The sequence below is a fragment of the Amphiura filiformis genome, unplaced genomic scaffold, assembly GCF_039555335.1.
Source record: "Amphiura filiformis unplaced genomic scaffold, Afil_fr2py scaffold_46, whole genome shotgun sequence".
In the NCBI taxonomy this organism is placed as follows: Eukaryota; Metazoa; Echinodermata; class Ophiuroidea; order Amphilepidida; family Amphiuridae; genus Amphiura; species Amphiura filiformis.
In genome coordinates, this window is record NW_027305510.1 from 26,394 (window position 1) to 39,378 (window position 12,985).

Genomic DNA, 12,985 nt, shown 5'->3' on the forward strand with positions numbered 1-12,985 from the left:
ATTAACTCCTGAAAGTGATTTATTTAAATCCAAGTGAAAAATGCGTAATGCATATTACAGATATTTTGCCAAAGTTCACATTGTACTAAACAAGGGATCCATAAGTTCTAAGTTCCCCCTAAGACTTTAAACAATATAAACAAATTAAGAAATTACAAAATTCTAAAATTTATTGGTAGCTTATTTTGCTTTACACACTTGGTCCAATATCATCAATATTTACAATGCCACGCATCTTCGTGTTCATTCATAAAAATGACTCATTACGTGAAAGATGCAGTTCAAAGTTCCACTTTGGTCCATTCAACTCTCACGAAGTATGCATTTTGGACCAGTTGTGTGTAACAAAATGTGCTCCCAATAGCTTTTATAATATTTAAATTTGGCAAAACGCTTTTGGATTCATTCTAAAAGTCTTAAGGGGGGCCCTTAAGGACCCCTTAATCTGTTTCAATTCCAGTAACACCTCCTGCATAATAATTGTCTTGGTTATGATTAGGCAAATGTTCACTGTTTTATCCTTAAAAGTTAATCCTTAATATTTGTGACCGTACGCCACAAATGAGCCGTAGGCCTAAAGTCGGTAAATTGTATTCTGAGTTACAGTGTAAAATATGAATGAAGGTCATATTCATAGGTACCTCAAGTTGGTGCTACATGTATCTCAATTGGCTAGTGCCAGTCAAACACCTTTTAAACAAATCAATAATCCTATTTTTTGAAGAGGATGATAATCTTCTACCTATGTCTGTAGAATTCTTAAACAGCTCTAGTCTTTGTTTGCTTTGGCTGAATCCTTTTGAAGTGGTGGGTTACAAAGCATTGTATTTTGTCCAGGTATGTATAACCAACAATTAACAATGAGACGACATTCCTGAATCTTGTTGACTTGGGGATGATTTGAAATGGCCGCCAATTATGACTGTTTGGTATTCATTATCAGCAATGTGGAAAAAGAGAAGTAGAACCGAAATAAGGTACCATTTTGTTGAAGGAGCAAAGTTCAACAAATCATAACCCCGCTTCTGGATATCATTTGAAGTCAATTGATATACCATTTTAAAGCGTATGATATATATTTTCTAAACATGAAATAAAACAAAATTGACCGGGGCCGACTTTACAGCTGGTTTGTGGTGGACGGTCACATTTAAAACTTAATCTGGAGACGAATTGTGAAGTTCTTGTTGGATCCAGCTTTTTAAAAGGACACCTAGCATAGATTTCGAGAAAATGTTACCTTTTAACACTAATTTGAGTTGATTTTCTAGCCATTTTCTTTGTGCAAAGATGGCGGGTTTTGATATCGCTGGATCCATCAATACCATGTAAATTGTTTTGAATTCATTCATCAAATCGTGGGTTGAGAAAGTCTATGTTGTATTGGATTCAGCTTTATAAAAGGATAGTTAACACAGATTTGGAGTATCACCTTTCATTTCAATACTAATTTGAATTGATTTCCTAATCATATCGCTGGATCCATCAATACCATGTAAATTGTTTTGAATTCATTCATCAAATCGTGGGTTGAGAAAGTCTATGTTGTATTGGATTCAGCTTTATAAAAGGATAGTTAACACAGATTTGGAGTATCACCTTTCATTTCAATACTAATTTGAATTGATTTCCTAATCATATCGCTGGATCCATCAATACCATGTAAATTGTTTTGAGTTCATTCATCAAATCGTGGGTTGAGAATTATAAGATTATAACTAAACAAGTATATCGAGGGGTCGGTGACACAAAACACGTAACTTCATTTTTTTGCGAAAATGACATTTTGATATCAAAATGTTTGGAAACATGAGCACTTTCCAATAGCACATAGAAGTACTTCCATTTAGCATCCCATTGACATCCATGGCCAGTGAATCATCAAGTACATAAGTCAATGTGGACCATTATCTTTAAACTCATTTTTCTCAGAATGGCCAAAATGGAGTTACGTCTTTGTGTCAATGACCTCTCGATATGCTTTACAAGCCTACCCAGCAAACACAAAATGTGTCAATGTTGGGTTATTTAAAGAGCATTACGGTTTACAAATAACATTGTTAAACTGCTGCAAAACATTCTAACAATTATGTGATTGTTGACAAAATACTTTGTCAACTTTGTGCCAATAAACAATGTTTAAAAAAATATATTCGTAATAACCTGACATTTATGTTTTGACCAAAAACCATAACACATTTATAACATGGTTTTTGGGTAGCCATATTTATTATGTATTATAAAATTCAAGCCTGGAAAAGAAGATTTTAATAAAATAATACCATTATCTCCCAAAACACAAAAATGTCAGAACCTTGTAATTCTCAACTCACATAATTGGGTATGTTGAAATCCATGGACGACATGACCTTAATCTTCCACACAGCGAAGATGAATTTCAAATTAGGGTGTCTCCATTTGAATTCTACACCCCCTGTGTGGGAGATTAAGGTCATGTCTTCCATAACAGGTGTACGTTTTCAACTGAAATATCTCAATCTAAGGTTACAGTATTTTATTAATATCTGATTATATTTACTGAATCAGTGCTGGATCCAGTTTGATATAATTAAACCTAAATTTGGGAATAATATGCAAGTACACCAGATTGACTTTTGTTGCTTCTTTGTGAATATTGTAATTTAGGCCTAAACAATTGTTTGATTGGCGTAACATAAAAAAAAATTTTGCAAAAATTTTTTTTTTTTAAAGTCGGGCCTATTTTTAGGGTCTGTCGGGTTATGCCAATCAAACAATTTTTTAGGCCTTATTGTCTCACTTTATTAACAATTTCTCTTTCTCATCAATTGGGCTATTCCAGTAGAAATGCATACACCCCCTATGGAAGACATAACCTTAAACTCCCACACATTGGGAGCCACCTATTCAGGTAACCCCCATTTGAAATTCACACTCCCTGTTTGGAAGATTAAGGATATGTCTTCCATAGGGGCGTATGGATTTCAACTGGAATAGCCCATTGAGCCCAATCTGAATCCATCATGTACAGGGGAATATTGTTTTATCCATTGGTGCAGCATCATAGTAGCACAGGGAGATGCCCCAATCAGAGTCAAAAATCAGAACCAGTGACCCTTCCATCTGTCTCGGTGCACCCTGCCCCCTATCGGATGACTCAAGCTACATCACTGATTCAAGCCACAGGTGGCAATTATGAATATTTAAATTATCCCCGTAACCATTATTTAGTACTATTGTTGAAATTCCTACATCCCAAGAATGCTTGGTTGCATGTTTGTTCCCTAGTTCTTCCTGCATCTCAATTTTGTAATTCCCACATTTGGCCCGAGTGGATCACATTGTGTCACATTATGTAATACTCAGTTTATTTCAGTAATGTATTATTCCCCCTATCCCGGGAAATGTGGGGCATGGGTGGGAATTGTAAGCTGGGATTAACCGATTGATGCGCTCCAGGGGTAGGCGTGCAGCGTTTTGTAATCTCTATCTTCCAACCTGGGGATTGTATGACAAGGGATGTAATTTTTGAAAACCCATGACCTTTGTGGGGGACTGTACAGGCTGTATCAAAATAATTGTTACCCATCAATTTTGCCTCTTCCAAATGCAACATTGGATAGTCTAGAAATATCCAGAATGTATAGTTTATGACTTACTATACAATTAATCTACAAATTATTTGGATCTTACATCATCCTTGGCCGACCCTTATTATTTATGAAATCATTTAATTGACTATTGTTAATTGTGATAATACATACATGAGTATTAATGCTCAATTTATATTGGGGGGGCTTCCCGGGGTAAAAGCGGGGGCGGCAAAAAAGAAGGGGCGGCAAGAAGACTAATTAAAGAAAAAAGGGTGGGATTGATTGGGTGGCAAGAAGAATTTTCAATGAAAAAGTTCGAAATATTATGGAAAACTAATGAAATTTTACCTTTTTGATTGTCAACAGGGTAACAGCTCGATGCGGTGGGGGCTATGAGGGGGGTGTAACACCTGTAAAAATGTACTGTAAAAAATTGGTGAAAAATTTTTGACTCCTACCCCCCCCCCCTACTTCTGGCGGCTAAATTTACCTTTTCTTTAGCCCTCGGGGTAGGAACGGCCACGGTACGCCACTGGTCTTCAGACTTGCTGGTCAACAAAGATCAGGTAAGTAATTCGTCATTTGACAGATAGATGACCAGGTAGTCCCTTGAGAGTGACTCACCCTATGCATTAAACAAGATGGCAGTCTTCTGTGTGGCAACTATTCATTCAGACTTGTTGCTGGTCACCAATGGTTATTTAACAGATAGATGACCAGATAGTTCCTTGAATGCAACAGAAGCAAAACGTATTTCAGACTCTTTCAATGACAGACCTGATGAATGAGCTTGTGTTCAAATTGCTTTGTTAGCCCCTATACCAATGGAAACACTAAACACCAAAAACCGCTCTCATCAGACCAATATGGTTAGATTGGTTACAGCCCCTGTCCACTGGTCAAGCTTTCATAGAGCCAATTGACCAGTGACCACACATTTATTCAGTTGTGTCAATCAAGCCAGTGTTTCATAGAGCATAAAGCTAGCCACTCATTTATTCAGTTGTCTCAATCTGGTTACAGCCACTGTCCACTGGTCAAGCCATTGTTGAAGACTTTTGTTGTCCAATCTCACCCATGGTGTTAACTGCTGGGCTGGCTGCTCCCACCTGTCAAAGTAAATAGAATTCATATGTAGTGACTTAGAGAGCAAGACAGCCCTAGCCCTGTACACTTCAAAATGGAAAGTCTCAAGTTTTGAGTATCAAGAACTATCTCAACAACCAGTGAACAAATGCAGGACTTGTCTGTACTCATTTTAATGCATTTTTTGTACTGATTCCAAATATGGTCATGGATATGTACAATTCTGAAACTTTTGAATTTTTACAGAAAATTGGAACTTGTCGACTACAGTTGACACCTGTGTGGAGAGGGTTAAATGTCTCACCCTTTTCTGTTCATTAAAGAGTCCTAGTTATCCTGAGTTCATTAATGAAATTGGTTGGAGGAGTCACACCTCTTGGGCAATAGAAACAAATTAGTGATCTTTCGATCGACCATCGATGCTTGGTCGATCCTTATTATTTATGAAATCAATCAATTGACTATTGTTATTTGTGATAACAAATAACAAGCATTGAAACAGCATCGATGGTCGATTCAAAGATCAAACAAATTTGGTTCTGGTGCCTTGGTGACAGTGTATTGATGCTTCTGACTCTTCCTGGCAAGCCCATTTTCTTTGTTACTTTTTTTTTCCATGTATTGTGTAATTTCACATTGCGTTTTGTGTAAAATAAGATAAAATAAATGTTTTGCAATAATCTTCATACGGCCAAAAACACACACAAAAATCCTGTTTCATAGGCCCAACCGACTAAAGTAATATAATTTGAATGAACACAGCTGTCAACAGCTGTACGCGATCTGACCGTGAACGTATGCCGCATATTTCGAAGTACAACGCGAATGTATGCCCGTGGATACAATAATGAAAATACTAACCCATCATGAATGAGTTGACATGGTAGGATTTACTTCCGCGTTACGCACATTCCGGCGTTCATCAAACAGTGTATGCGGAGAAATCGTCACACTGTTGACAGCTGTGTTCATTCAAATGAATGCATTTGAGATTGCTTTCATCTGAAAATGCGAGCGAAGTGAACGGGAAAAAAATGTCAATTTAGTACATATTTTTTGTGATTAAGGTTTTTAAGGGTCACTTGCAAACAAACTACTAAGTGCCTGACAGGCAACCCAACTGGAAAGGTGTGTTCACCCAAAAAATCAAGCCCTTATCTACTATACCTCAGTAAAGTTTTATTTTTAGTTTGTAAAGATAACTTACCATGCTGTTAGTTCATCTTTGACTCTTATGCAGTCTTGCAATCCTTGTGTGGCTTCAGCTTGTCTACTTTGAAGCAAGGGAAAGAGTCTACTAAGTTGTTTCTTGTCATGTGCAGCAACTTCGGCTACAAGTGCTGTGAACAAACAAACAAACACTGAGCAAATAACCGATAATACAGAACAAAGTGCAATGTGAGCAATAAACAATCCAATCTCCCCAAAGGTGTACTTTGATCGTCTGGAATTTTTGTTATTTTTCCTTTCAGTTACAACATGACATTTTTTAACCCAAAGAAGATATCTTGCACTTCCCACAATGCATTTCTTCTATTTCAAATTTCTGTACTGATTTACTATCTATGCAACATGGGTCGATAGTGACAAAAAGTATATTAACCTCATTGAACAGAGCATATCCAGATCTTGTAAAATCTGATTATATCTTGACTATCGACCGATATTTAGCCAGTCTATTCTCAACATGAAAACTAAGGGAACCTGTACAGTAATAGGAGTGACATTTGCTGCAATGAGGTGATGCATCATGTTGCAAAGGATTCTGGGAAGGGGAAGATATTTTCTCTGGTTCTAACCAGGCTGAACCAATACTTTACTTGCTACATGTACAAGTGAAAAGTGGGTAATAGTGAATCCCACGGACGAGGACACAAAATACATCAAGGATCAATAAATGATACAAGAGGATACCTTGAATATACGAACAACTGGAAAGAAAAAGTACACGAACTTGACATGAGGAAACAAGTAAATTACGGACATAGAGGGGGGACAAGTTGATGTAACTTGCTCTTGTTGTTTTCAGTATATACAAGGCATTTAATTCTTCAAGATGAACACTTTCAAAGAATTGAGGTTTTTGATCAAATGTTTTGTACACCTTTTTAGAAGTTAACTGGTTGGCACCAATGAGTTATTCCTTTTTAAATCCGTGCACTCCCTATGGAAGGCATAACCTTTATCTCCAACACAGGGGGTATAGATTTCAAATGGAGTCACCCAGTTAGGTAACCCCATTTAAGGCTCACACTCCCGGTGTAGATGATTAAGGTCATGCTTTTCATAGGAGGTATATGGATTTCAACTGGAATAGCCCAATGATTATATAATCTGAATAAAATCTTACAGTTGTTAACTTATAGTGAACTAAGTTGTGCAAATCCAATGTTTATGGGTCTCAAGTACATTGTACCATGGAGCAAAGCAAAAATATTGATGAACACATATAAACAAATTACTTTAATTTCTCAGGTGACAGACAGACAGACAGACATGTTACCTGCTATATGTTGTATAGTAGTACTATCTTCTGTATGTATACCAGTCATTTCTTCATATAATACTTGCTGTGCATTCAGCTGTAACTCAATCCTACTTATTTGGCATTTCATGTCCATCACATGTGATAACAGGTTTTCTGGTGCCTGAAATTATCCAATAATTGATAAATAAAATAATTAAATTCCTCAAGAGTGATCTAAACATGTACCAAAATGTAATTACCCCTCTTTATTACGAGATAATAACAGAGACTGGGGGTCGCACGTTCCTCAAACTTGACGGGTGGGTGCGTCTTGACCCGGGACAGAACAAGTTTGTATTGGTTAGTGGGTCAAGGTCACCAGAGGTCATCTAGGTGTCAAATTAGTAAAAACTGTCATATGGGCATGCAACTTGGTGGGTAGGTGCATCTTGACCTAAGACGGAACAAATTTGTATTGGTTAGTGGGTCAAGGTCACCCAGGGGTCATCTGAGGTCAAATTAGTAAAACTGTTTTCCCGCCTATTTTCTCGGAGACTAGGGGTCGCACGTTCCTCAAACTTGGTGGGTGGGTGCATCTGGATCTCAGACAGAACAAGTTTGTTTCGGTAAGTGGGCCAAGATCACCCGAGGTCATCCAGGGGTCATCTGAGGTCAAATTAGTAAAACTGTCGTATGGGCATGAAACTTGGTGGGTACAGTCAACTTTTAGAGTCAAATTTTGGACGGTCATTATGGGGTTATCCGGGGTCACCCAGGGGTCATCTGAGGTCAAAATAGTAAAAAATGTCGTATGGCCATGAAACTTGGTGGGTACAGTCAACTTTTAGAGTCAAATTTTTGGACGGTCATTATGGGGTCATCCGGGGTCACCCAGGGGTCATCTGAGGTCAAAACAGTAAAAAATGTCGTATGGCCATGAATCTTGGTGGGTACAGTCAACTTTTAGAGTCAAATTTTTTGACGGTAATTTTGGGGTCATCCAAGGTCAAATTACTCAAAACTGTCGTATGGGCATGACACGTGGTGGGCACAGTCACCATCAGCCAGGTAATCGCGACAGCCGAGAACCGCCAAATACGGGTAACCGCCTAGTATGCATTTAAAACCGAAATAGCAAAAAGAAACCAGTTTTGCAAATTTTGATGAGTCATTTGTCTTAATACCCAAAATCATTTGGAGTGGGCTGACTTTGCAATTTTGTCCTCCTTGGAAATTTTGACCAGTAAGCCACTGCCTGGCTGGCAATTCTTTACAAGCTTTATTAATCAAACAAAATAAGAGAGATACAATATATTTTCAAAAATCTAGATTTGAGGTAACCCATCATTCGCCCAAAGTTGATTTACATCGAGCCATTCATCACTAGCCATAACCTATAAGATAACTCACTGAGAATTCCACAAAATACATGGACTTCCTTAAAGTCTAACTTGGACACAATGTGTGTCAAGAAGTGCACAAAAATAATAAGGCAATAGAAACAAATTAGTTTGATCTTTCGATCAACTATTGATGCTTGGTCGATACTTATTATTTATGAAATCAAAAATTAACTGACTGTTGTTAATTGTGATAACATATAAATTTTTGCCTGTATTGATATTGACCAATTAGGTGATAGTTCATTCATATCAAGCGTCGAAGCAGCATCAATGGTCGATCCAAGCAAATTTGGTTTTGGTGCCTCACTTGCTCAGAATAAGGTGTTTAACATCACAACCCAGCTAATGTCACTGCAACGTTGGTTGCTCCAAGGTACGTTGGAATAATCTGGTTGACTAGATTGAATTTATTCTCTCATAATATTTATACCTCATTGATCAAACTGGAAAGATTTTTCTGTAACCTTAAATGAGTGGGTTGTAATGCAGTAATACAGAATACAAAAATTTGTAAAAAGGATTTGGCATTTTACTTCATTATACACATACCTTATAGAGCGGGAAATTGAGATGATTCAAAATATCACAGAAAGCACCACCTCCACTGAATGCTGATTTGTCAGTACATCGGTTGATTGACAGCTGGAATATTGGCACATACTGGCCACTGTGTATGAATCATAAAGGAAACATTTGGTAAATCAAAAGTATTGACGAAGGCAGCACATCAAAATAACATAAGAATTTTATCAAAATATCTCTACTAGTTGGGTTGTGCGTTTTACATCTGATACTTGTGATGTGATTTTAAACCGTTTTGAAGACTGAAATTGATTATGAAATACCCCAGATAGACATGAGAAACCAGTCATCTCAGAAAAAGAAAGTTGCTGTATTTAAATTTTCCAAATGTAAGGTTTGTAGGGCTGCAACAGAACACATTTAAGCGGATAAAAAAACACACACACATTTAATGGGCTATTCCAGTTGAAACCATACACCCGTAAGAAATACATGACCTTAACCTTCCACACAGGGAGTGCGAATTATCTGAATGAGTGACAAAATCTACACCCAGTATGGGAGATTAAGGTCAGGTCTTCAACAGGGGTTGTATATGGCTTCAACTGGAATAACCCTATGTGATGGCTCAATGAATATTATACCATTTTTCACCGATGTGACAGTGCACATTTCATTGGGCGCAGTTTCAAATATCTGGAGTTCGCTCCAAGCGCTGACGTACTCGCGCACACGCTTAAAGATGCCGCATAAACAGCCCTCGAATTAAGGATCTGTAGGGGCACGGCAACTTTTTTAGGGCAAGTTGATAATTGCCTTGGATTTTCACTGAAGGCAAGGCAGCACAGCAGTTTGTAATATTTCAAGAGGGCATCATGGCAACTGTTGAAAATTTGAGGAGGGCACCAGAGCAATTTCTCAAAAGTGAAGAAAACACACAAACAGTCTGATAGATGATTTTAATGAAGGGGCAGGGCTGGGGCACTGACAGCAACTTCATCAGCACGGCAAGTGACTGCCGTAGGTAAAGGACATACAGTAAGCCAAAAAATTAAGGTACCAGTTACATGTAAGTTTACCCCCTGTATATCCTAAACAAAGACAAATATGTCATAATTGGTACCAGCAGCCAATAGCTGCATCTTTTAGCTCTAATTTAAGACCTCATTCGTTGAAATAGTTCAAGAAACAAAGACACGACGATCCAAAATCCCAAGGAAGGTGCCAATTTTTGCAGTTTCCTCCATTGCATGCGCTATTGATTTGTACACAAACCGTTCGCGAACAAGGGAACTAGCGCTGTGCTTCCATTGATTAGCACGTTAAAACTAGTGTCATGCTTTCCAAAAATGCAACTTTTGATTTCGTCTCTTCGGTAGGTTTTAGATCACCGTTTCTTTAATTCTCAACCAATTTCAACAAATAAGGTCTTGAATCACAGTTAAAGAGTTCAGGTATTAGTTTCTGTTTTAATTTTGACACATTTGTCTTTATTTATGATATACAGGGGTGAACACAACTGGTACCTTAATTTTTTGGCTCATTGTATTTTGAGGGCATTACCGCAGTGGGGATGGGCACCCGCGGCATTATGCTGTGGGTGCAGTGGGTTAATTCGAGGGATGCGCATAGATGCACACACTAAACTGCTGCCTCAACACATTGACTGCACTGCCACATCAGGGTGAAAAGTGGAATACCAACTATTGTTGTATAGATTCAATTTATTGAGCGCTCAGCACAACACAGCCCCATCTCCACTTTGGCAAGAAAAAGAGAATACCAAACTTTTTAGAAAATTATGGGCTTTCCAGGGACAACAAAGATTGTGTCCATTTCTAGTCCCAATGGGCTATTCAATTTAAAGTTCACATTCCCCCTTGTGGAAGATTTCGGAAACTTCTTCCACAGGGGGAGCATGTTTTTCAAATGTAATTGGTCAGGGCTTATTTTGAAACTCATTCGCCACCAGTATTTAATATGGCTTTACCTAGTCTTCCACAACTGGAGTGAATATTTCAAATGGAAGTTACCTAATTGTCTATACTATTCAAAACTCATACTCCCACTGTGAAAGACTTTAGCTAAATCTTTAAATGGAATAGCCAAGACACATACTAGTGAAACATTACTGTATATACAGAGGCCTATGAGGGCATAAGTCTTTAAATGCAATTTTTTTCCAAATCCCCCAAATGGAGACAAGGCAGTGTTGCATGGAACCCGTGATGTGATTCCATACAACCAATAAATGAGATACAAAAAAAAACTTTTTTCCCTGTCAACTTAATTGAGTGAGTCTAATCAACTGCACTGGCAACCCAGCAAACTTCTCTACTGGAGTCCATGATTGGTTAATTACATGATATAATCATCTCAGTAACCAATCAAAATAGAGCTTTTACCTGTCTAATCGTGTGAGTCTCATCAACTGCACTGGCAACCCAGCAACCTTTTCTACTGGAGCTTCTGATTGGATAATTACATCATAAACGTGATATAATCATCTCAGTAACCAATCAGCAGAGGCAACCCAGCAAACTTCTCTACTGGAGCTTCTGATTGGATAATTACATCATAAACATGATATAATCATCTCAGTAACCAATCAAAATAGAGTTTACCTGTCTAATTGTGTGAGTCTCATCAACTGCAGCGGCAACCCAGCAAACTTCTCTACTTCATTTATGACACCATTTCGTAGTTGTGTTGTCATGGCAACAGTCCCTGCTTCATGACCACATAAAGTTGTTTGCATGTACCGTAGCAACTGAAATGAATCAAATCATAAATGGTTTGTACTAGAATCAGAGATCCTTTCAAAATTGGTTTCTGATATGAGTTCAAATCACTCCTTACTCCTGAACGATACTTATTGATTACAAACTAACTTTGGAAATTAGGGCTATGGCAAAATTAAGATGTTCAGATCCCCCTCTCAGAATTGAAACTGGCAGATGGAATAACACATTATAAATGCAGATGAGAGGTTTTGTGAATTGTGCAATGGTGGAAGTGTTATAGGTGAATTCCAATTTGTTTTCCACCTTCTTTAAGGTTTTAAGAGATAAGTACAATCCTGTTTTTATAGAGTCAATGCAACATTTGGTAAGTTTATCTCTTTGATGAAAAATGAGAATATTAATGTTATTCATACACTCTCAGTTTATTAATATTGCTCTCATACAAACTCAGACATAATATGCACTCTGAAACATAATGCTTCATTATTTATAGAAATTGTGGATTTTTTAATACACATGTAATCTAATCTGTTACAGCAGTGAAAACATTTAATTAATGGGATTGGCTGTACCTCACCCATTATTTTTACTGCCTCAGATACATTATTTGAATGTAAAGGATGTAATAGAGGCCGTCAGCGTGACGTCATATGCCGCCATCTTGTGGGTACAAGCTGCGATGGTCGTTCGAACTCATGCGCGAACAGCAAAATCACTGCGTGTCGATGCGCGATAACAGCTGCGTGGCAAGCTGCGCCCTGCGAGTAGTGTCCGACGCGCGTAGTGTACCCACAAGATGGCGAAAGGCTGACGGCCTCTATTCTTATATCCATTTACATCTCACTCACTCTGGATATACAGGACGAGTCAAAATGAAGTACACTTTTTGTGGTCATTCAATTTGAGAAAGTGCTTGTCATTCAATTTGAGAAAGTGCTGTGACACAGCACGAAACGTCATTGAGAGTTATGTCAACATCACCTATTTTACTGGATTTGTTTTAGAACAATTCAAATAACTTTTTGTGGTGCTTTTGTTGTATTTGAATGTGTTGCAAACAGACCCAAAGATCAGCAGCTCAAGATGAAACCCCCTTCACAACAGTTTTAGTCGGACCATCCAGAAGACAAGAAGGTATCCAAACAAATACCACAATTCTTTTTTAAAATTTAGCCATTCAGAATCTACTCT

At 37.8% G+C, this 12,985-nt stretch overlaps 1 protein-coding gene across 3 annotated transcripts in view; it reads right to left on the reverse strand.

Annotated features, from left to right (window-relative positions):
* Nucleotides 1-1,310: 1,310 nt before the first annotated feature.
* The window catches only part of LOC140144255 (HAUS augmin-like complex subunit 5), a 43,761-nt gene continuing 32,086 nt past the window's right edge, over nucleotides 1,311-12,985 (reverse strand). For all 3 annotated transcript variants that reach the window (XM_072166076.1, XM_072166074.1, XM_072166075.1), the window contains 5 exons: nucleotides 11,675-11,820; nucleotides 9,078-9,195; nucleotides 7,162-7,306; nucleotides 5,866-5,998; nucleotides 1,311-4,681 (listed from right to left, as the gene is read on the reverse strand). In XM_072166076.1, coding sequence (XP_072022177.1) covers nucleotides 4,564-4,681; nucleotides 5,866-5,998; nucleotides 7,162-7,306; nucleotides 9,078-9,195; nucleotides 11,675-11,820 — 660 coding nt within the window. In that variant the 3' untranslated portion in view covers nucleotides 1,311-4,563. The remainder of the gene's footprint in view (nucleotides 4,682-5,865; nucleotides 5,999-7,161; nucleotides 7,307-9,077; nucleotides 9,196-11,674; nucleotides 11,821-12,985) is intronic.